The 25655-nt window shown below is 45.2% G+C and overlaps 2 protein-coding genes across 9 annotated transcripts in view; one reads left to right on the top strand and one right to left on the bottom strand.

The window, feature by feature from the left end:
• Positions 1–25655, top strand: part of tfb1m (transcription factor B1, mitochondrial) — a 45693-nt gene that overhangs the window by 17667 nt on the left and 2371 nt on the right. The window lies entirely within an intron of this gene.
• LOC118368439 (claudin-20-like) lies at positions 12505–25608 on the bottom strand. 4 transcript variants are annotated; one of them, XM_035752538.2, is made up of 3 exons: positions 24960–25608; positions 18163–18214; positions 12505–17531 (listed from the first exon to the last, which is right to left on the bottom strand). In XM_035752538.2, exon 3 carries the CDS (start codon positions 17415–17417, stop codon positions 16641–16643), a length of 777 nt encoding a protein of 258 aa, XP_035608431.1. In that variant the 5' UTR covers positions 17418–17531; positions 18163–18214; positions 24960–25608; the 3' UTR covers positions 12505–16640. The 4 variants fall into 4 exon arrangements, with proteins under 4 accessions (XP_035608431.1, XP_035608432.1, XP_035608433.1 ...); XM_035752539.2 differs by lacking the exon at positions 24960–25608 and adding an exon at positions 18986–19056; XM_035752540.2 differs by lacking the exon at positions 24960–25608 and adding an exon at positions 18340–18949.

The raw sequence follows: 25655 nt of genomic DNA, 5'->3' as shown, positions 1-25655 counted from the left end.
CACTCGGCTCAGTCATATCCTCACAGGGTCTCTCCTATCATTGCTATGCGGATGACACTCAATTACTTTTCACCTTCCCCCTTTCTGACACTCAGGTAGCGACACGCACCTCTGGGTGCCTGGCAGATATCTCAACTTGGATGTCGGCCCACCACATCAAGCTCAACAAGACGGAACTGCTCCTCCTCCCAGGGAAGGCCTGCCCGCTCAAAGACCTCTACATCACGGGTCACAACTCCAGTGTCGCCCTCCCAGAGTGCAAAGAACCTTGGCATGACCCTGGACAACACCCTGACGTACTCTACAAACATCAACCAGTGACCTGCTCCTGTAGGTTCATGCTCTACAACATCTGTAGAGTATGGTCCTACCTCACACAGGAAGCGGCGTAGGTCCTAATCCAGGCACTTGTCCTCTCCCGTCTGGACTACTGCAACTCACTGTTGACTGGGCTCCCCGCTTTTGCCAGCAAACCCCTGCAATTTCTCCAGAAAGCATTAGCTCACCTGTTTTTCAACCTTCCCTTTCAAGTTCTCTCGTCACCCTGCTCCTCTACACACTCCACTGGCTTCCAGTTGAAAGCTTGCATCCACTACAAGACCATGGTGCTTACCTATGGAATAGCAAGAGGAACTGCCCCACCCTACCTTCAGGCTATGCTCAAACCCTACACCCCACCTCCGGTCTCTTGGCCCTCACACCGCTATGGGAGGGCAGCCCCCGCTCAGCCCTTCTCTGTCCTGGCACCCCAATGGTGGAATCAGCTTCCTCCTGAAGCTAGGACAGCAGAGTCCCTGCCCATCTTCAGAGAACATCTGAAACCCTACGTCTTCAAACAGTATCTTAAATTATCCTCACCTAAACCCCCTCCCCCCAAAAAATAAATAAAAAAGAACACTTAACCAGCACTTGCACTTGACACCCCCCCCCCCTTCTAGCTTTGAATCTACTGACAGCTACGTTATTGAACAAAAATGTACTTTCTATGCCTGTGATATGTGGTTGTCCCACAGTACAATCATCTTAAGATGGCTAACTGAAGTCCCTCAGTATGAGATTGTGTGACAAAACTGCACATTCTAAAGTGGCCTTTTACGCTCCCCAGCACAAGGTGCATCTGTCTAATGATCATGCTGTTTAATCAGCTTCCTAATAAGCCACACCTGTCAGGTAGATGGATTGGCAAAGGAGAAATGCTTTCTGACAGGGATATAAGCAAATTTGCACACAAACTTTGAGAGAAATAAGCATTTGTGGGATTTCTTTATTTCAGCTTGTGAAACATGGGACCAACACTTTACTTGTTGCGTTTCTATTTTAGTTCAGTGTAAAATGTACTGTAGTTTTTTTTCTCCAGTTTTGTAAAGTGGCAAGGACAATGATGCCAGATCATTGTCTTTCTCAGTATCTTTGTGGAAATAGCCAAACTCTCTCCTCAACAAATATAACCAATAGATTTATACAGTGAGCCTGTATAGGTGTTCCTCCTAGAGCACCCTACTGCACGTTGTACTACAGCACAATTCATCTAAGCCTATTCCTATCCTATAAACAGGGTCAACCATGGTATCAAGAGTATAGGAAAGTTATTTCAATGACTCGGTGCAGAGCGGTAAACGCCTGAGGGCTTGGACTCGATTCATCATAGTCCCAAGGTAAAAAAAAAGGTAAAAATACTTCACCCTCCCTAAAAGAAAATGCCTAGGTTGGTCGGAGTTTTCTTATCAATATCTTGAGAGATCTATTGCCCCTCTCATCTTAAATGAATGCTGGTTTAGCCGCTACTCAATGAGTGTTTTCTAAATCCTGTCTGTTTAACATGAACAACATCCCATGCCAAAAAACATTTAGGTATTCTGAAAACAAGCTAGTGGAGGAATCCTGGCCATGTTTCAGGAAAAGAAGGTCAGCTTCAAACAGGCAATCACAGGCGGGTTCTGTGAAACACTATGCAAGTCGGAGAAAAAGGAGCTACAGTATTGAAAGGATCAGTCCATAAGCTGTCAACTCTACTGTGTTTTTTTGAAGATACTAATTAAAAACTTCAAGCGCTGTGATTTTACAACTTCTTTTCAGCCTGTTCAGTGAGCGCTTCAATTGAGCCGTGTGTTTTTCACACAAACACAATACAGTAAGTCTCCACTTCTGGGAAAACATGTGTCTGTGGTGCATAATTTTAACATAATTTTATATTAATTTGTTTCAGGCTTGCTAGACTAATGAAAGTACTGTAGCTCAAAGGACTCTGCATTTCACAAACAATATATATGTTTTGCAGATTCCACAAATGCGTTTTTGTTTCTTTAACACTTTCCAAACCAGTCTTATCCCTCTTCAGACTGCTTAATAATTAAGTGAGGAAAGGCCTGTTTCAATTCCCACTGTGTAGTCGTAGTGTACCTTACCTTTAGCCAATCTTTACTGATGCTTATGGTTTGTCATCGAGCCCCCTGTTTGTCATCTAGCCTAGCGTAGCTCATACTGCTTCTCTCAGCGCTTTACAGCAGCAGCAAGGTCATTGCCATTACTCCCCCCAGCCTCTCGGATGTGTGCTGTAACAGGAGGGGCATAGTCTTGGACAATGCAAGGTCATTGCCATTACTCCCCCGAGCCTCTCGGATGTGTGCTGTAACAGGAGGGGCATAGTCTTGGACAATGCAAGGTCATTGCCATTACTCCCCCGAGCCTCTCGGATGTGTGCTGTAACAGGAGGGGCATAGTCTTGGACAATGCAAGGTCATTGCCATTACTCCCCCCAGCCCCTCGGATGTGTGCTGTAACAGGAGGGGCATAGTCTTGGACAATGCAAGGTCATTGCCATTACTCCCCCCCAGCCCCTCGGATGTGTGCTGTAACAGGAGGGGCATAGTCTTGGACAATGCAAGGTCATTGCCATTACTCCCCAGCCCCTCGGAGCTGTAACAGGAGGGGCATCTCGGATGTGTGCTGTAACAGGAGGGGCATAGTCTTGGACAATGCAAGGTCATTGCCATTACTCCCCCCAGCCCCTCGGATGTGTGCTGTAACAGGAGGGGCATAGTCTTGGACAATGCAAGGTCATTGCCATTACTCCCCCCCAGCCCCTCGGATGTGTGCTGTAACAGGAGGGGCATAGTCTTGGACAATGCAAGGTCATTTTCAGCTGCTGTTGATGACCATATTTTATCTCTAATATGGACTCTCATGAAGATGATGGTTGTCAGGAAGAAAAAGCCTCGCATTAACGATGGTGAAATATTGGCGCGCTTTGGGTGATTTGTTTCTCAGCAACGCATTACAGCACTGCAGTTATTGCTGATTGGGTTTTGATGACTGATAGAGCGTTGAGATTCTTGGCCCAGCCTAAGTCCGTCTTTGTACCTGTCAACATCATGACTCCCGAGGTGCTTCACGGAAACATGTTTAGTGATATCATCACCCGTTCGCCTATGATTCAATCATTTTGATTTAATACCTCTGTGGTGAACTATGAAGATACCAGCTGTAAAATGTTATTGATAAAAATATTTATGGGTGAAGAGCTGATTTATGCGCACATGTTTAGTTTGTCTCATAACCACCTACATCTATACAACCTATATCATGCATCTCTTGTTGTTCTCTGTTCAAGTTATACGAGTCGACTTGATGCTCAAGGTGGGATATACAGTTAGATTAACCCTATACCTGGAAGTCTGCAGGGTTCAAAGCTCTCATCCCAGAGCTGAGCAACTCAAGGTGAGAGCCTTTTGAAGGAAATGTAGGTTAAATACATAGAGGAGCGGATCTTATTAACGTTTACCCAGGAGGGGAGCTGCTATTTGATCTCCACTCTGTTGCATAAACAAGAGGAGAGAGAGCCTTGAATAATCCACGTTTGTTTCAGGAAAGCACATTTCTCCTAACATCCCACTGCTGACTTGGCTGTAATCAGCTGTAATGAGAAAAGAGATTGGAGATTCTCTCAGAGTAACTATCTAGTTATCGGAGTCCTCTTGCATTCGCATGGTTTTTAATGGACAATAAACCGTGTGTATAAGTGTTTAAAAAAATACATGACTGATTTCTAGTGCAAAATAGTTGTTTGTTTTGCAATGTCTAGATTCTTTGTAAAATGTCCGAAATAGCCTCCCGGGTGGCGCAGTGGTTAAGGGCGCTGTACTGCCACCAGAGACTCTGGGTTCGCGCCCAGGCTCTGTCGTAACCGGCCGCGACGGGGAGGTCCGTGGGGCGACGCACAATTGGCCGGGTTAGGGAGGGTTTGGCCGGTAGGGAAATCCTTGTCTCATCGCGCACCAGCGACTCCTGTGGCGGGCCGGGCGCAGTGCGCGCTAACCAAGGTTGCCAGATGCACAGTGTTTCCTCCGACACATTGGTGTTGCTGGCTTCCGGGTTGGATGGCGCTGTGTTAAGAAGCAGTGCGGCTTGGTTGGGTTGTGTATCGGAGGACGCATGACTTTCAACCTTCGTCTCTCCTGAGCCCGTACGGGAGTTGTAGCGATGAGACAAGATGGTAGCTACTAAAAACAATTGGATACCATGAAATTGGGGAGAAACAAAAAAGTCTGAAATAGGTCGACCGGCTAATCTAATCTCTTCTATATTAGGCAGACCATAGATACTTGACAGTTATACATTGAACATACGGTATGTTTATTATTTTACACAGGCTAGTAGTGCTGGGTGATAATGCCGAAATATATCACAATTCTTCTTATTTTTGGCGGGACTTGGCAGTATTTTATGATTCTGAATAAAAGTTCTTCGTATATTTTATTAGTAGTGCATGCCTCTAGGATGGCAACTAATGAATTCTTTGTGGTTTTAATGGGCTTTCTCTATTCTGATTATTTTATACTCAACCAAACTAGGACAAAACTGACAGAGAAGTAAAACTGACAGAGAAGTAGTCAAATTTATAGAACAGTTTTTATTTAGCACTGTATCAAAATACCTTCTATAGACGCTATTGTAAAAATCCATACCGGTATGTGGCTCCACGCCAGTATACCTAAAAATATGATATATCACCCACCCTACAGGCTAGCACAGATATGGGGGCTTAAGACTTCCACCTACTCTATGAGAAGCATGGATTTAGTCCCCAGCTGGGAGTAAGACCATTATTCTTGGGTTCTTAGTTGGGTATATTTCTCTCCAGTCTGACCTGGCATTCCTGTTCATATTAGTCAGATTGCAAGTTAGCTAGGCTGTTTTGATGCTGGCTTGGCTGATGGGATGCTCGGTGGACCCAGAAGATGGGATGGGTGATACAGATTGACTCTCCTTTATGGTACCCATGCTGAACTGACTGGCTCCAACAGCTGTTGCTTTTTGTTCCAGTCTACTTGTATAAACGCAGCAGCAGCAGCAAGCCTACACATGCTGTCATTCATTATGATGATGCTCAGACTGAACATAAGATCCCCATTTGCAACAACTCTCCTAGGGTTAGTTATTTCATGCCACTTGCTAATGCAATAAGCGATACCTGGATTCTGAACCTGCTTTATAGAGTGATTCTGCTTTTTTCAATCCCATTTGCAGACGGTCTGTAATGTTTCATGACCACGTGTTATAAAGGGAGTCTCTTCTGTCTAATTCAGCTGTTTTCAGACAGCTGCTGTGTATGTATGTGTATATATATGTATGTGTATATATATGTATGTGTGTATATATATGTATGTAGTTGAAGTCGGAGGTTTACATACACTTAGGTTGGAGTCATTAAAACTCGTTTTTCAACCACTCTACAAACTATAGTTTTGGCAAGTCGGTTAGGACATCTACTTTGTGCATGACACAAGTCATTTTTTTTGCCAGTTTACTGGCTAACGTTAGTATTCAGCTAACCACGGTTGATGGTCATCAGCTATCCTTTAGCTCGAAAAGCTATTGCCAGTTTTATACAACACGAATGAGACCAGAACATACCGGACCTATTTTTCTCTCCATATCCCCGGATTTCAACCGAAAGCTCTGGACATTTACACCTGAATCTCGCAGCCAGCTAATTGCTATCTGTGTGACTATTGGCTTACGTCGATCCCGGAGCAAACATCAATTATTCCGGAGCTAACGTTAGCTGTCTTATCGGCTGCTATCTGAATAGGTCTATTCGGACAATTTTTCTTGGGTCACTAGAACTATATCTATTTTGACAATTTGATTGATCCCCTCTCCCACACGGAACCCCACTAATCTACCCTTCGGAAACGCACGAGGTGGCTAAAAACAGACCTCCATCCTATACTAGCTTGCAACCGATGGCCCGGCTAGCTGTCTGAATCGCCGTGACCCCAACCAACCTCACTACTCACTGGACCCTTATGATCACTCGACTAAGCATGCCTCTCCTTAATGTAAATATGCCTTGTCCATTGCTGTTCTGGTTAGTGTTTATTGGCTTATTTCACTGTAGAGCCTCTAGCCCTGCTCATTATACCTTATCCAACTTTTCAGTTCCACCACCCACACATGCGATGACATCACCTGGTTTCAAAGATGTTTCTAGAGACAATATATTTCTCATAATCACTCAATACCTAGGTTTACCTCCACTGTATTCCCATCGTACCATACCTTTGTCTGTACATTATACCTTGAAGCTATTTTATCGCCCCCAGAAACCTCCTTTTACTCTGTTCCAGACGACCAATTCTCATAGCTTTTAGCCGTACCCTTATCCTACTCCTCCTCTGTTCCTCTGGTGATGTGGAGGTTAACCTAGGCCCTGCAGTGCCTAGCTCCACTCCTATTCCCCAGGCGCTCTCTTGATGACTTCTGTAACCGTAATAGCCTTGGTTTCATGCATGTTAACATTAGAAGCCTCCTCCCTAAGTTTGTTTTATTCACTGCTTTAGCACACTCTGCCAAGCCGGATGTTCTAGCCATATCTGAATCCTGGCTTAGGAAGACCACCAAAAATTGGAAATGTTCATCCCTAACTACAACATTTTCAGACAAGATTGCAACACTGCCCCCTTTGGCTGTTATACAGTGCCTTGCGAAAGTATTCGGCCCCCTTGAACTTTGCGACCTTTTGCCACATTTCAGGCTTCAAACAAAGATATAAAACTGTATTTTTTTTGTGAAGAATCAACAACAAGTGGGACACAATCATGAAGTGGAATGACATTTATAGGATATTTCAAACTTTTTTTTAACAAATCAAAAACTGAAAAATTGGGCATGCAAAATTATTCAGCCCCCTTAAGTTAATACTTTGTAGCGCCACCTTTTGCTGTGATTACAGCTGTAAGTCGCTTGGGGTATGTCTCTATCAGTTTTGCACATCGAGAGACTGACATTTTTCCCATTCCTCCTTGCAAAACAGCTCGAGCTCAGTGAGGTTGGATGGAGAGCATTTGTGAACAGCAGTTTTCAGTTCTTTCCACAGATTCTCGATTGGATTCAGGTCTGGACTTTGACTTGGCCATTCTAACACCTGGATATGTTTATTTTTGAACCATTCCATTGTAGATTTTGCTTTATGTTTTGGATCATTGTCTTGTTGGAAGACAAATCTCCGTCCCAGTCTCAGGTCTTTTGCAGACTCCATCAGGTTTTCTTCCAGAATGGTCCTGTATTTGGCTCCATCCATCTTCCCATCAATTTTAACCATCTTCCCTGTCCCTGCTGAAGAAAAGCAGGCCCAAACCATGATGCTGCCACCACCATGTTTGACAGTGGGGATGATGTGTTCAGGGTGATGAGCTGTGTTGCTTTTACGACAAACGTAACGTTTTGCATTGTTGCCAAAAAGTTCAATTTTGGTTTCATCTGACCAGAGCACCTTCTTCCACATGTTTGGTGTGTCTCCCAGGTGGCTTGTGGCAAACTTTAAACAACACCTTTTATGGATATCTTTAAGAAATGGCTTTCTTCTTGCCACTCTTCCATAAAGGCCAGATTTGTGCAATATACGACTGATTGTTGTCCTATGGACAGAGTCTCCCACCTCAGCTGTAGATCTCTGCAGTTCATCCAGAGTGATCATGGGCCTCTTGGCTGCATCTCTGATCAGTCTTCTCCTTGTATGAGCTGAAAGTTTAGAGGGACGGCCAGGTCTTGGTAGATTTGCAGTGGTCTGATACTCCTTCCATTTCAATATTATCGCTTGCACAGTGCTCCTTGGGATGTTTAAAGCTTGGGAAATCTTTTTGTATCCAAATCCGGCTTTAAACTTCTTCACAACAGTATCTCGGACCTGCCTGGTGTGTTCCTTGTTCTTCATGATGCTCTCTGCGCTTTTAACGGACCTCTGAGACTATCACAGTGCAGGTGCATTTATACGGAGACTTGATTACACACAGGTGGATTGTATTTATCATCATTAGTCATTTAGGTCAACATTGGATCATTCAGAGATCCTCACTGAACTTCTGGAGAGAGTTTGCTGCACTGAAAGTAAAGGGGCTGAATCATTTTGCACGCCCAATTTTTCAGTTTTTGATTTGTTAAAAAAGTTTGAAATATCCAATAAATGTCGTTCCACTTCATGATTGTGTCCCACTTGTTGTTGATTCTTCACAAAAAAATACAGTTTTATATCTTTATGTTTGAAGCCTGAAATGTGGCAAAAGGTCGCAAAGTTCAAGGGGGCCGAATACTTTCGCAAGGCACTGTATCTACTGCAAAGATAGTCTGCAGAGTTCTGTCCTTACTATCCATGTCTGTACCCAAACAATTTGAACTTCTACTTTTAACAATCCACCTCTCTTCAAACAAGTCTCTCGCCGTTGCTGCCTGCTATAGACCACCCTCTGCCCCCAGCTGTGTTCTGGACACCATATGTGAACTCATTGCCCCCCATCTATCTTCAGAGCTAGTGCTGCTAGGCGACCTAAACTGCAACATGCTTAACACCCCAGCCAACCTACAATCTAAGCGTGATGCCCTCAATCTCACACAAATGATCAATGAACCTACCAGGTACCACCCCAAAACCGTAAACACTGGCACCCTCATAGATATCATCCTAACCAACTTGCCCTCTAAATACACCTCTGCTGTTTTCAACCAAGATCTCAGCGATCACTGCCTCATTGCATGCATCCGTAATGGGTCAGCGGTCAAACGACCTCCACTCATCACTGTCAAACGCTCCCTGAAACACTTCAGCGAGCAGGCCTTTCTAATTGACCTGGCCGGGGTATCCTGGAAGGATATTGATCTCATCCCGTCAGTAGAGGATGCCTGGTTAAACTTCCTCACCATCTTAAGTAAGCCTGCCCCATTCAAGAAATGTAGAACCAGGAACAGATATAGCCCATGGTTCTCTCAAGACCTGACTGCCCTTAACCAACACAAAAACACCCTATGGCATTCTGCATTAGCATCGAACAGCCCCCGTGATATGCAACTTTTCAGGGAAGCTAGAAATCAATATACACAGGCAGTTAGAAAAGACGAGGCTAGCTTTTTCAAGCAGAAATGTGCTTCCTGCAACACAAACTCAAAGTTCTGGGACACTGTAAAGTCCATGGAGAATAAGAACACCTCCTCCCAGCTGCCCACTGCACTGAAGATAGGAAACACTGTCACCACCGATAAATCCACTATAATTGAGAATGACAATAAGCATTTTTCTATGGCTGGCCATGCTTTCCACCTGGCTACCCCTACCCCGATCAACAGCACTGCACCCCCCCCCACAGCAACTCGCCCAAACCTTCCCCATTTCTCCTTCTCCCAAATCCAGTCAGCTGATGTTCTGAAAGAGCTGCAAAATCTGGACCCCTACAAATCAGCCAGGCTAGACAATCTGGACCCTTTCTAAAATGATCTGCTGAAATTGTTGCCATTGTTGCTATTACTAGCCTGTTCAACCTCTCTTTCGTGTCGTCTGAGATTCCCAAAGATTGGAAAGCAGCTGCGTTCATCCCCCTCTTCAAAGGGGCGGACACTCTTGACCCAAACTGCTACAGACCTACATCTATCCTACCCTGCCTTTCTAAGGTCTTCGAAAGCCAAGTCAACAAACAGATTACCGACCATTTCGAATCCCACCATACCTTCTCCGCTATGCAATCTGGTTTCAGAGCTGGTCATGGGTGCACCTCAGCCACGCTCAAGGTCCTAAACGATATCTTAACCGCCATCGATAAGAAACAATACTGTGCAGCCGTATTCATTGACCTGGCCAAGGCCTTCGACTCTGTCAATCACCACATCCTTATCGGCAGACTCAACAGCCTTGGTTTCTCAAATGATTGCCTCGCCTGGTTCACCAACTACTTCTCTGATAGAGTTCAGTGTGTCAAATCGGAGGGTCTGTTGTCCAGGGCCTCTGGCAGTCTCTATAGGGGTGCCACAGGGTTACATTTTTGGACCGACTCTCTTCTCTGTATACATCAATGATGTCGCTCTTGCTGCTGGTGAGTCTCCGATCCACCTCTACGCAGACAACGCCATTCTGTATACTTCTGGCCCTTCTTTGGACACTGTGTTAACAACCCTCCAGGCAAGCTTCAATGCCATACAACTCTCCTTGCGTGGACTCCAATTGCTCTTGAATACAAGTAAAACTAAATGCATGCTCTTCAACCGATTGCTGCCCGCACCTGCCCGCCTGTCCAACATCACTACTCTGGACGGCTCTGACTTAGAATACGTGGACAACTACAAATACCTAGGTGTCTGGTTAGACTGTGAACTCTCCTTCCAGACTCACATCAAACATCTCCAATCCAAAGTTAAATCTAGAATTGGCTTCCTATTTTGCAACAAAGCATCCTTCACTCATGCTGCCAAACATAACCTTGTAAAACTGACCATCCTACCAATCCTTGACTTCGGCGATGTCATTTACAAAATAGCCTCCAATACCCTACTCAATAAATTGGATGCAGTCTATTACAGTGCCATCCATTTTGTCACCAAAGCCCCATATACTACCCACCACTGCAACCTGTACGCTCTCGTTGGCTGGCCCTCGCTTCATACTCGTTGCCATCTACATGTACATGATGAGAAAATCAAAAGAAATCAGCCAAGACCTCAGAAAAAAAATTGTAGACCTCCACAAGTCTGATTCAACCCTGAACTCATTTTACTGTGGATATAGATACTTTTGTACCTGTTTCCTCCAGAATCTTCACACGGTCCTTTGTTGTTCTGGGATTGATTTGCACTGTTCGCAGCAAAGTACGTTCATCTCTAGGAGACAGACCGCGTCTCTTTCCTGAGCGGTATGACGGCTGCATGGTCCCATGGTGTTTATAGTTGTGTACTATTGTTTGTAAAGATGAATGTGGTACCTTCAGGCATTTGGAAATTGCTCCCAAGGATGAACCAGACTTTTGAGGTCTTGGCTTATTTATTTTGAGTTTCCCATGATGTCAAGCAAAGAGGCACTGAGTTTGAAGGTAGGCCTTGAAATACATCCACAGGTACACCTCCAATTGACACATTATGTCAATTATGTCAATTAGGCTATAGGAACAATGAACAGCCTGACTGCAACCCTGCCTATGCGCAGTACAACCCATACCATCCCCAACTGTTTAGGGGCTATAGGAACACTGAACAGCCTGACTGCAACCCTGCCTATGCGCAGTACAACCCATACCATCCCCAACTGTTTAGGGGCTATAGGAACACTGAACAGCCTGACTGCAACCCTGCCTATGCGCAGTACAACCCATACCATCCCCAACTGTTTAGGGGCTATAGGAACACTGAACAGCCTGACTGCAACCCTGCCTATGCGCAGTACAACCCATACCAACACAACCCAACTGTTCTCACACCCAAACACACACACGATTGAATGTCAAGGCATGTTGCTTCCACAAAATAGTTTTATTATTAAAAAATATAACTAGCCTACTTGCACAAGCACATTGAGACAACAGTTACCAGAACACTTGAACTGTTGATAATCCTCTGGCAAATTTAAGAAGTGCATCCACAAAAATAAGCTGCAATTATCAAAATGATAACTCTTGTATTGGTTTCTGCTGGAGAGTGGCAACTGTTTAGACATCTAGAGGCTGTTCTTTGTTCCCAGGCAATTTGAAGCTAATGAAATGGTGCGCTGGCTGATGAACAGGCTGCACATCTATATAACGAAACAAACCTCCAGCTCACATTGACCGGCTCAAATCGCATCAGACAGAAATGGCTTTACTGTTTTTCAGACTGCCAGTTGTGTTATGTACACTTGAACCGGTCCAGAGGACTTTACAATGCTCAGCCACTTGAAACAAACTGCTGTCAAACAAGGTAACACAAGCAAAGGTGCAATTGAGTAGTGAAGAAGATTAGACATTAGAACAAAATAGGAAAGCATGTTAGCTTGCCAGAATAATGTTTTTATAATTAGGTCCACAAATATCCTAGACAAATGTGTACAGTTATCTGCAGAGTTGTAATGAGGAAATCCTGAAGCATGATTTAAACATTACAAAAACAATAACGTGTGCAAGCCAATCCCGATTTTAAAGTAAAATTGTTTATGCCTCTGGAATTGTGTGCTTTGGAATAATAAGGTTGAAAAGCCAACGCTGGAAAGCTGCATCCTACTGTAAACGATTGCCTAGTTTACTCAACTTAGTCTTGCACAACAAACAATGAATCCATAAAACATTTGCGAATATATAATTTATATACAAACACGTACAATAAAAAGTAAACCGCATGAAGTACAACACTGGATCAAACTTGACATGAGTCGATTTGGCACTTTCTCAAACACATACAGTACCAGTCAAAAGTTTGGACACCTACTCATTCAATGGTTTTTCTTTATTTGTACTATTTTCTTCAAAACTATGAAATAACACATGGAATCATGTAGTAACCAGAAAAGTGTTAAACAAATGATTCAAAGTAGCCACCCTTTACCTTGATGACAGCTTTGCACACGCTTGGCATTCTCTCAACCAGCTTCATGAGGTAGTCGCCTGGAATGCATTTCAATTAACAGGCGTGGCTTATTAAAAGTTCATTTGTGGAATTTCTTCTTAATGCATTTGAGCCAGTCAGTTGTTGTGACAAGGTAGGGTTGGTATACAGAAGATAGCCCTATTTGGTAAAAGACCAAGTCCATATTTTGGCAAGAACAGCTCAAATAAGCAAAGCGAAATGAAAGTCATCATTACATGAAGGTCAGTCAATACATAAAATGTCAAGAACTTTGAAGGTTTCTTCCAAGTGCAGTCGCAAAAAACATCAAGCGCTACGATAACTGGCTCTCATGAGGACCGCCACAGGAAAAGAAGACCCAGAGTTACCTCTGCTGCAGAGGATAAGTTCATTAGGGGCGGCAGGTAGCCTAGTGGTTAGAGCTTTGGACTTGTAACTGAAAGGTTGCATGATCGAATCCCCGAGCTGACAAGGTAAAAATCTGTCTTTCTGCCCCTGAACAAGGCAGTTAACCCACGTCATTGAAAATAAGAATTTGTTGTTAACTGACTTGCCTAGTTAAATTAAGGTAAAGTAAATAAAACATTTAGAGTTACCAGCCTCAGAAATTGCAGCCCAAATAAATGCTTCAGAGTTCAAGTAACAGACACATCTCAACATAAACTGTTCAGAGGAGACTTGATTTGAAACTATTACTAAAGGACACCAATAAGAAGAATACACTTGCTTGGGCCAAGAAACACAAGCAATGGACATATGTCCTTTGGTCTGATGAGTCAAATTTGAGATTTTTGGTTACAACTGCCGTGTCTTTGTGAGACGCGGATGATCTCCGCGTGTGTGGTTCCCACCGTGAAGCATGGAGGAGTGATGGTGTGGGGTGCTTTGCTGGTGACACTGTCTGTAATTTATTTAGAAATCAAGGCACACTTAACCAGCATGGCTACCATAGCATTCTGCAGCGATACACCTTACCATCTGATTTGCACTTAGTCCTGCTATCATTTGTTTTTTAACAGGACAATGACCCAAAACACACCTCCAGGCTGTGTAAGGGCTATTTGTCCAAGGAGAGTGAATGTACTGTATCAGATGACCTGGCCTCCACAATCACCCAACCTCAACCCAATTGAGATGGTTTGGGATGAATTGGACCACAGAGTTAAGGAAAAGCAGCCAACAAGTGCTCAGCATACGTGGGAACTCCTTCAAGACTGTTGGAAAAGCATTCCTCATGAAGCTGGTTGAGAGAATGCCAAGAGTGTGCAAAGCTCTCATCAAGGCAAAGGGTGGCTACTTTAAAGAATCTCAAATATAAAATATATTTTGATTTGTTACACTTTTCGTGGTTACTACATGATTCCATATGTGTTATTTCATAGTTTTGATGTCTTAACTCATATTCTACAATGTAGAAAATTGTAAAAATAAAGAAAAGCCCCAGAATAAGTAGGTGTGTCAACTTTTGATAGGCACTCTATGTGGTGTATGTTTTCAGTTTGTTAACGAGGGCACATTCACATTCTTGTCTTCATTTATTGCATTCGTAAGGCCTGGCAGGGGTTGGGGAAGTGTGTTATTGTACGGATGCCCGTCCGGTCCCCTCTGCTCTATCCCTGGCATGTTGCTTGGGGTGTGAAACCTGCCCCTTCCGGGCTTCCAGGCCCTAAAGTGATGCCTGTGGCGATGCCCCCGTTGTGCAGGCAGCCGCCTGAAGGTGGCGAGCTGGGCTTAGCCATCTGCTCTCCCCATAGGAAACAATGTGTGAGAGAATGAGAGGGCCACTGCCGGGGCCTGTCACCAGGGCAGCCATTTCAGGCCGGAGACAACCTACCTCCCTCTCCTCTCAGCCGTGTTAGACACACATGAGAATGTGACTGTGTTAATGTACAATAGCACCCTTGACATATGAGTAGGCAGCAGGGGTGGTGTGTCAGTGTGTGTGTTGGCCAGCATGCTCTCAACATGCAAAAGTGTTCCCTGTCAGTCAAAGAGAAAGTCCAAGCGACTTCGGTAAAAGGGGGATATAGGTAGAGAGAAGTGGTAAAAGAGAGATTGACAGGAAGGAAAGAACAGAATGGCACAGAACGTCCTTGAACTTCAGCTGCAGGGTCTCCTGCAGGTATTACATGGTAGCATATGCACTGCTGACAGACTTGGTAAACAAGTCACATGTGGAGGAATGACTCAAACCATTTCTGGATTTGGAGGAAAATCTGCCACACCACTGCAGTCAACCATGACCGTTCAAAGCCTCTCTCTATGCCATCATACAATTCCAATAATCAGCCAGATTTGTCAAAACACAGCCATTTTCCCCATCAACTCTAATTGCACATGAAAGACACTAAGGAAGGACAACAAAAAGAGAGCAGTTCCCAGACAGACCTGGGTGTAACAGTGGCTTGGTGCCTCATGTCACTGGGCTAATAAAGGGGATTAGAGGAGCAGCTCTGTGTGTGTTGGGGTTCTGCACAAGGTTTATGGGGCCATGCAGAGAGAGAGAGAGATGCCCCCCTACCCAACCTCAAAGCACTGGTTGACACAAACACACCCCAGACAATGAAGACATTAGGGCACAGGATTCCGTTTCCATGGCAGTGAGGAGGCAGACAGCAGGATGAAAAGCACATGCAGCCCAGTGTGTCAAAAAGGTACAGTGTGTGTTTCTGAGCATGTGTTTGGGTTTCTGTATCTGTGTGTATGTGTGGGGTTTTGTATCTGTGTGTGGGTGTTTGTACTCTATGTGGGTGTGAACTGTATGTATGTGGGGGGGTGTGTTCATTTTGTATGCCTAATGCATGAAATCAGTAGCGTGTAGCCTAGCCCAAGAAGGCAGCTTGTTTTGGGAGCTAAATGGGTAAGCAACAAACATGTCAGACTTTCCACTCTGCTGGAGGGGGAGGCTCTCTCTCTCTCTTGCTCCCTGCACCTGCAGGGTGAGATCCAGGGGTGGGTTTGTCTGCAGTTCTGTTCCATAGCCCAGCACCCTACTTACTCATCCTGACAGTCCTCTTTTGAACAATTTCCCCGGGAAGGATAATGTACTACGTCTTTTTAGGCACAGGCATTGTGTTTGGTTACACTACATACGTCTCATTCTCTACCAGGCAGGCATTCCTCTGCATTATACACAGACAGGCTCCAGACAGCATGCTTAGGCAAAATATCAATGTCTATTCGCTACCAAAAATAAGACAATTTATTAAATCAGTTCCAACAACTACCATATCTTGTGGATGGTTGAAAACTACAATGTCTGGCTAATGAAAAGGGAATTCCACGTACTGTTATTGCCTCTTTGAGACAATAATATCAATATTGACGACTTAGCAAACTAAATGAATGCTTATCAATTCAAACCTTTGGCGAGGAAAAGGAAAGGAACAGGAGGCTTGCTATCAGCTAACCCATTCCCCCGGGAACTCGTGTGATTTACTGATGATCGCTGGGGTATCTGCATTTGTTCAGCTGTGGCTCCCCTCCCATTCTGCAGCGCCTTCCTTCGTCCTCCGGCTGCGCTGCATTTCACATTCACCATCCGTCTGTCTGTTCCAAGGAGCTGCTCAGGGAATACCTCCACTGCTTGTGCTCATAGAACAGAAAGCAAAGAAAGAGGGGAGAGAGAGAGAGCTACAATGGGGGGGAAGAAAAAACCCACCCTCAAAGTCCTTCCCCCTCCTCTCTCTCCTCCTCTTTAAGAGCTTGGTTGGTTGGTTAACTACATGTAAGACGCAGCGGTTTTCCCAAACTGCCTAACAGTAGCGCATGGTGTGCAGTGTTGCTTTAGCCTACACATAGTCCTGCAGACTGTAGCCTGTTTTATTGTCTAGTGGGGAGAGGGAGCAGTACTGGTGCTGGAGCTGGTCCTGCTGCTGTTGCTGTAGGAGGTGCTGTTGCTGCTGCAGTAAGAGTTTATCAGGGGGCGGCAGCAAGATCATGTCCTGGTGGCCGGGCCTCTTCCCCGAGCACGACACGCAGAAGATGGATCCCCCCACAAAGAGGAAGCCTGCCGACAGGAAGGCCACGTACACGGCGCCCCCGGGCTCAAACTTATTGCTCTCGTGCACGCTGCGGTCCAGGAAGTTAGTGATGACCTCTTTGGTGAACCAGGAAGCAGGCACCAGGCACAGGAAGCCGGCAGCGATGAAGCAGCCCCCGCTGGCGATGGCCGCGTGCCTCTTGGCGGCGCGCCGGCCGCCCCCCCAGCGAGTACATTTGAGCCCCAGGGATGCCAGGCACAAGCCCATGGCAGCCATCACACAGGACAGCACCATGGTGGTGCGGGCAGTCTGCAGGTAGGCGGGCAGCGACAGCACGGAGTACTTCAAGGTGCAGCTGAACATGCCGGTGCTGTACCAGGTGCAGTCCATCCACAGCCCCTGCATCTGGGAGATGGCCGTGATGATGTTGGAGCCTACATCGGCGCTCACCTTCCAATTGGGCAGCAGCGTAGCCATCATGGCCCCCATGATGCCCAGCAGCGCCAGGACGAAGGCAAAGATCTGCATGCCTGTGGATGCCATTCTCCTCCTTCTGCCGTGGCCCCCTACTCCTCCAGTTAGCATCCACCCAGCCCCAGCCAGGCACCTCGGCTCCTCACCCCAGACGGCTGTAGAGGATTCTGGTGCTAGAGCTGGCAGCAGCCGACGACTCAGTTCCTCAGTGCCGGCTCCAATGGACTGTAGAGGAAAGAAGACAAGAATGAGAAATTGAATTAAGCAGGTCTCTCTGTCTGTCTTTCTCTTTCCCCTCACTTACCCCACACACGCACAGACTTTTTTTTACAAGAACAAAGGAGAGCGTGAAACCGGACCAATTGGAGAGAGAGAGACCGCTCTGGCTGATTATTGGAGAAGGAGACACAGGTTTTAGTGCGTGTGGGCATTTTCTGTTGCGCCTGCCTCTTCCTTATGCCAGCGTCTCAACTGTTACTGGAGAGGAGAATGAGTTTCTGATATTTGCAACGCTCAATATGTGGACTTAAAGCTGCAGTGTCCTCTTCACCTCACTACAATAAGGTTACCCAACCACAGTGACTTCAACATATTAACACAAGGTAAATTCTTACATTTTAAAATAATTTTACACTGATACAGTAATATAGATTTTCGTTTTTAAAAATGGTAAAAGTTTGAAATTAGACCGTTTTTTTCTCCTTTTTAAGACATTCTCAAAATTGCCAGTATTGCTTTTAATTTAAAATGTATTGATTATTCTTGCCTGCAGAAAGTGTACAAGGGCAAACAAACCATCGGTTAATTAGAATTGTTTACAATGTACAGCAAGAGAGAGCAATGTTAAGGTCCTTACCTCGGCTGGTGCAGAGCTCCTTTTTGACGCGTCAGGTTGTTCGCAATGATTTCTGTAAACACACAAAAACACGGGGTGAGGAGGGGGCGAGGAGGATTTCAGCCTTAGGGAAGCCATTCATTTCATCCATTTCCTTAGCAACAGTATATTAGAGGACATCATAGTGGTGGACCACACATGCTTGCTTGGCGCTTCTGAAGATGGGTTGCGTTGCTTCCCTTTCAGTGACGTAGAATACTCGCTCTACGTCACTTTGGTCGTGAGCTGAGCTTATACAAAATAGTGTGTGGACCGTTAAATTCACTACGGCAAACAGTACACCAGCTTTACACTCACACCGTACCTGGTTGTGTATGTGTGTGTAAACTATGTGCGTTACATTATAATTGAGTTGGTGTTGGCAGTGTGCACTTGTCACTCGATGCTTCATATATGCAGCAGGTGTTGAACAAGCAGACGTGTTGTCATGGACCAGCTAAGTCAAACCGCAATCAATCATGAGCCAGAGCTTCTTCATTCCAATATTGACCCATATTATTAGCTGGCTACAAGACGTTGCATCTAGCTAGCGGATTGTTTGTCATAACTAGCTAGATGGCTAGCTATTGATCTGAAACAGTGCGCATTGTTGGCTTACGTTAGCGTTACATTAATTATCTATTAACGTTAGCCTCGCTAGCTAAACTGTTCACAAATGTTTTACATTTAGCCTAATAATGTGACAGATACCCCTGTTTTCATAATGACACAGATCATGCTTCACTGGTCTTACCTCCATACTCAAATGTTTGTGCAAAATAAATGACAACTTTGGCTAACTTACCTCGAACTATTGAAACCCCAAAATAACGAAATAGTCTAAACGGAATCATTGGGACGTCCCAACTCCCTTTGGTAAGATTGGGGTTAATGTTAGGTAAAGGTTATGGTTAGTTCTAGGGTAAGGGTAGGTACGTCTCAAGTTTTTCATTGACAGCACAACCCCCAAATAACGGTCCACGAGCTGCCGAGTTTCTTTCAACCATTGGATTCGTAATAATGAACCCATTGCACCCTGCGAAGTATTGTTTAATCAACATGATCTTTACCGGTCTACCCAACACCTACAATCTCATGTCAGATATACTGAAAACAATAGGCATACAATATTACAATAATAACCATTAGAACATTTCATAGTGGCTTCTTTTATTTATGTGGTAGGAGTACATCAACGGGTCAGAACAACACCCCACTATGCCAAAACTGACCATCCCTAGAGCAGTTAGCATCAGCAACCACTCAACGGAAGGCTAAACTCACAGCTGCTACCCCCTGCTCATCCCTCTTCCACTATTCTGCAGAGGATGTCTAGTCTAGAATGACAATGAGAGTGAAAAACAGACCGGGCTAAAGTACATGATAGCCTAGATGTGTGTTTCCATAATGTTGCTGCATGGGTAAGATCATCATAAACAGCCGAACCATGAAGGAAATCATCTCCCCTCTCTCTCCCCACCTGTAATGACTAAACAGGAGTTGAGTGGGTGATTGATTGGTTTGGTGATTGATCTGCTTGTTTAATTTGGTCCAATGGTCTACCTCCATTTTGTCCCCCCCAAGATAGCGCTCAGAGACCATTTCTGCAGATAAGACACAATAACAGCATGCACACAGACACACACACACACACACACACACACACACACACAATACCACAGTATTACCTGACGACTTGGCTGCTGACCTTCAGACTTCATACTGCAGGCCGTTGTGGGTTGGTGCGGCAGGATGAGAAAGAGCCACACTCATTTCTACACAGTAGTGTGTTTGAGTGTGTTTTACCGATGAGATTCTGATTCTGGTGTTCTATGGGGAATTAAATAAATAACAGGGACAGGAGAGGGGGGCTGTGAGGAACCGCAGTTAACATGTACCCAGGGAGTGATGTGTGATGCTGTGATGTGTGAAGACATGGCAGGCTATTATAAGCATGGTCCCTTCTTTCTCACCTCGTAGCTCAGTCCTCCACAGTATAGCTCCAAGGCATGACTGGACACAGAGATGGCCCTTTCCTCAGATGTGGGATTTTATTGTTCAATTTTCATATTGTTTATTTCACGGTGTAATTGCTTTTGTGCTCATCATTTTGTAGAAAGAAGCCTTATTATTCAGTTATGGTTAGAAGTGTCACCTGATAGGTGCCATGTAGTTGTCAACACAATCTTGTCCCATGTATGGGCTTGCCCATTTTCAACATGCAGGACATTTGTAAACTGTCAAAAAACAGAAAACAGACATAATATGAAATTAATTATAATGTTTTCTCTATTAGTTCAAGTTTTATTTGTCGCATGCACAAGTACAGTGAAAACTTACAAGGCCTACATTTACTCCCAAGTGTACCAAGTGGTCAGACATTTTGAGTGTTTTTAAATGTCATGTAAAAACAGGGTAGACTCCATTTTGTTTGTTTGGTAGGCACATTTTTCCCCCAGTCCTCGTCTCTCTTCTCGTGACCTTGTGGAATTCTTAATTTTTGCTTAGTGGTATTCTCTACTGTGATGTTGGAGTGTTCCTTGGGAAAACATCTCAGGGGACCTGAGAATGAGATGGGCATGGATCAGGAGATGTTCTTGGTTTGCCTGTGCTGTGTGCCCAGGGCTGATCTGCGAGCGTGGGAAGCCCTGGCAGGCAGCACAGCACAGCGCAGCAAGGCAAGGCACAATGGCAGGGCCCCCTCCAGCAAGATCTGCCTATAGCTTTAGATTTAGTGGTGCTGACTGCCTAGTGTCTACTCCTCCTGAGCCTGTCCTCCCCAGCTGCTGATGTAATGGAGGTTGTCTTCTGAGGGTATTGTTATGATTAATGCATCTCTTTCCCCTTGGAGGAATCTTATCTTTTTTATCTTCTTTTAACTTTCTGTATTCCCCAGCTGAGTATCCCATTGTTCCTTCCTCCCCCCTCAGAACCTGCAGCAGTTACGTAAAGAGAAATGCAGGTTGCTCAGGTGGTATCGGCTAGCCACCCCGAGGGCCTGCCATCTCATCTTGGTTACGCTCAGAGGGAGATGACAAATTATTGCTCAAACACCATTGGGTAAAAGAGAAGACTCTGGGGAAAGGAGTAGAAGGTGGAAATGGGCAAGGGGACGAGGGGACTTGGAGCTACAGGGCAAACGCCAGTGTCATAGAGTTCCTGCAGAGCTCTGAGAAAGTCATACAGATGACATGTATAAGTGTTAATATGCATATATGTGCACGATTCCATATTATTGAGATGAATTGGGTCAGGGTCGCTGAGGGGGACAAAGGCAGAGCTGGGATTTTTCAGATGTGTATCGTGATACCTTGCCAGATATGGAGGGAAAGACTACTGCGTGTAAAAGAAAGGTTGAGTTAGTAAGATTATTTAGCATACAATATTATTGTGCAAGAGGGAAAGTTGGTTGGTTCAAAGTCTCTGTCAATGTTTGACGTTTAAAAAAGGCAGAAGGACTAAATTAGCCACGGAGAGAGCTGGATAATTTTTCTTTATGTGGATCCTTATATAATGAGCCAATTTGGAGTAGCAAAATGAATCTAGATATCAATAGGGGTTATGATTTGCCTCTTTCCGCGCCGTTAAAAAGCATGTTCGTTACATCATGAGGTCCTATTTGCATTCCCATCATCCCAGTCTCCTCCAGCCAGGCCTCATCATACACCCTCACACCAGCTGAAAGGAAGGGGGATGACGGATGAGAACCAGGGAGAGATATTAATGTGCTCACAGAGGCAATAAGTCGGTCTCGGATTCCTAGTTCACCATCTCCCACTACATGCAGCGTATTTGAGCAGGAGCATTTTCAAAGCACTGGCATGCAGTGTGGAGGAGGCAGCACGTGCATTTAAGATGGAAGTTTCTTGTGTGTTAAGGTTATCAGAGGAGGATTAATGGCAGGAGGGGATATATTAGAGCAGAGCACCTAGTGAGGCCATGTAGCGGGCCGTCGTTCATAAATCACAAGACAAAGTGAGTCGGACAAGCCTATTGGCTGAAACGCTGCTGCCTGTATAGTCTGAATATCGACATCCCCCTGCTCTTTTTAAATCATGAAGTGCGGAAAATAAATGGCCTAATTACTCCGGGAGAGTGAAATTAAAGCCATTCTTTTCTATTACCTCTCGAGACCAGATGGTGGTCTGATGTTTCATCACTCAATGTGTGTGTGTTGCTAAATGTACACTGCAGTACCAGGGTATGAGACTACACCTCACCCCACCATCCTAGCATGTTTGGGTAACCGGTGGAAGAATAGATTTTCCTAATGTCAGCCTCGTTCCGCCCAATTGATGCCGATGAGTCAATTTCTCATGAAGGCTCCTGTCACAAATACTATTTCCAGCCCCAGTGTATCACAAAGCAATGCAGCACTTCTTCTCCCTGCCCTGAAAGTCTATTGTAACTGGTGTCCAAAACCTTCTCGTCTTCCTCCAACTCAGTTTTTTAAACTGTGTCTGGACCAAAAGTGTGCACGTGAGAAGTGAGTTGTAAGTTATGAGAATACATCTATAATTGCACACAATTTCTTCTTAATTTGGGTTGTTGGAGGACTATTTGGGTCACGGGAAGACAGTACATTTTTTTAAATTCGGTCCTGAGCTGAAAACGTTTAACCCCTGCTCTAACTTACAGTGCATCTGAAATTATACAGACCCTTTGACTTTTTTTGGGGGGGGGGTTTGTTATTCTAAAATAGATCAAATAGTTGTTTTCCCCCTCAATCAATCTACACACAATACCCCATAATGAAAAAGCAAAAAGTTATTTTTTGCAAATGTATTTCAAACTGAAATCACATTTACATAAGTATTCAGACCCGTTACTCAGTACTTTGAAGCACCTTTGGCAGTGATTACAGCCTCGAGTCTTATTGGGTATGGCACACCTGTATTTAGAGAGTTTCTCCCATTGTTCTCTGCAGATCCTCTCAAGCTCTGTCAGGTTGTATGGGGAGTGTTGCTGCACAGCTATTTTCAGGTCTCCAGAGATATTCGATCGGGTTCAAATCCAGGCTCTGGCTGGACCACTCAAGGACATTCAGAGGCTTGTCCCGAAGCCACTCCTGCGTTGTCTTGGCTGTGTGCTTAGGATCATTGTCCTGTTGGAAGGGGAACCTTCGCCCCAGTCTGAGATCCTGAGTGCTCTGGACCAGGTTTTCATCAAGGATCTCTCTGTACTTTGCTCCGTTCATCTTTCCCTTGATCCTGACTAGTCTCCCAGTCCCAGCCCAAAGAGTTCAATCTTGGTTTCATCAGACCAGAGAATCTTGTTTCTCACGGTCTGAGAGTCCTTTTAGTTGCCTTTTGTCAAATTCCAAGTGGGCTTTTGTGCTGTTTATTGAAGAGTGGCTTCTGTCTGGCCACTCTACCATAAAGGCCTGATTGGTGGAGTGCTACAGAGATGGTTGTCCTTCTGGATGGGTTTTCCATCTCCACAGAGGAACTCTGGAGCTCTGTCAGAGTGACCATTGGGTTCTTGGTCAACTCCCTGACCAAGGCCCTTCTCTCCCGTTTGCTCAGTTTGGCCGGGCAGCCAGCTCTAGGAAGAGTCTTGTTGGTTCCAAACTTCTTCCATTTAAGAATGATGGAGGCCACTGTGTTCTTGGGGACCTCCAGATCTGTGTCTCGACACAATCCTGTCTCGGAGCGCTACGGACAATTCCTTTGACCTCATAGCTTGGTTTTTGCTCTGACATGCACTGTCAACTGTGGGACCTTATATAAACAGGTGTGTGCATTTCCAAATCATGTCCAATCAATTGAATTTACCACAGGTGGACTCCAAGTTGTAGAAACATCTCAAGGATGATTTTATATATATATTTTTATTTAACTAGGCAAGTCATTTAAGAACAAATTCTTATATACAATAACGGTCTACCCCGGCTAAACCCGGATGACTCTGGGTCAATTGTGCGCCACTCTATGGGACTCCCAATTACGGCCGGTTGTGATTCAGTCTGGAATCAAACCAGGGTGTCTTGCACTGAGATGCAGTGCCTTAGACCGCTGCACCACTCGAGCCCTCAAATCAATGAATCAATGGAAACAGGTTGCACCTGAGCTCAATTTCGAGGTGTCTGTTTTTATTTTTTTTTAATACATTTGCAAAACAATCTAACTGTTTTTTGCTTTGTCAATATGGAGTATTGCGTGTAGATTGATGAGTAAAATGTTTAATTTAATCCATTTTAGAATTAGGCTGTAACGTAAGAACATGTGTAAAAGGTTGATGGGACTGAATACTTTCCGAATGTACTGTATAGTGAAGTGAGCAGCCCAGGAGTTAGCTGTACTCTATAGTCTGCTCTGACAACTAGGCTCCAGTATAGCGGTGGTGTCCCATACCACTGCGGCAGGCAGGCAGCAACATACAGAGCTATAGATCAGATGAGATAGTAGATAGCTGTCCTGGTTTACAAGCCCAGCCAGACACTGCAGCACGCCACGGCATGGGAGGGACAGAATCTAAATGGCTCATTAGAAAGCCTCCATCACGTCCTTGGACCACTTTAGTTCTCCTCCCCCAATTATCCTGCCCCTCCCCTTCCCTAGCCCAGAATAACAAAGCAAGATGGAGTAGGGTGAGTCACAACCAACACACACGCAGAGATGCTGCGGGAGGTTGTTCCTTGGGGCAGGTTGTCTCAACAGGAGAGCTGTGCTGTAAATGAAACGCCCCGGCACCCACATACGTGTGTGGTTTTTGTTTTCTATCCATCCACTCTGTACCATCTGCCTCATATTGTATCGTCTGTATCCCCTTTCACATACCTGTGTAAATATCTGTATGTGTCCAGACTGTATCCTTCTGGCACTGTCGTGGTGTCCTCGGTTGTATCAGGCTGCACCTCCTCTCCCCTCCCCGTGGACAGAGAAGTGAGCCGTGCTGGTCCCCAGAGTAGGTAGGTCAGTCAGTGGTCCCCTTGAGCGGCGCTCACACCAGAGAAATAAGGATATGACCAGGTGAAAGCAGGTAGGCTAAAGCGCTCCGCTCTGTTGGCCAGTGTCTCGCTGCCGTGTCATTGGTCTATAGCTCCACTCCTCAGGCTGGCTGTGCTTCATGTCTGGCTCCCGATCTGCATTAGACCCCCCTGGAAGCCTCATGTAAGAGAGAGGGAGGAAGCTTTGCTTTCCTACGGCACATTCACAGATCCACCAAAAGAAGTGTTGCGAGTCTGAATTCAATCCCTTTATTACGCTCAGACAGGCATAGAGCAAGTGAGGAAGAGGAGGAGTTTGAGGGGGAGTAGGACTAGGCACTGCAGAGTCTGGAACAATTACTTCAACAGTTTGTCATATCAGCTTAGCTATGACATGAGGATTGGGAGGGAGGCGGCTAGAGAGGGGAACCACAGCCAGGATTCCCACTGGCCCAGCGCTCCCCTTGGAAGATCTGTGTGCTGGGCCAACCCTGCCTGCTGTGTTCCCCTGTCTGGTTCCTCCATCCCTCTGAGGTTGAAGCTACAG

The sequence above is a fragment of the Oncorhynchus keta genome, chromosome 35, assembly GCF_023373465.1.
Source record: "Oncorhynchus keta strain PuntledgeMale-10-30-2019 chromosome 35, Oket_V2, whole genome shotgun sequence".
NCBI classification, from domain to species: domain Eukaryota; kingdom Metazoa; phylum Chordata; class Actinopteri; order Salmoniformes; family Salmonidae; genus Oncorhynchus; species Oncorhynchus keta.
The sequence above is the reverse complement of the archived record's forward strand: the minus strand, read 5'-3'. Positions and strand labels throughout refer to the sequence as shown.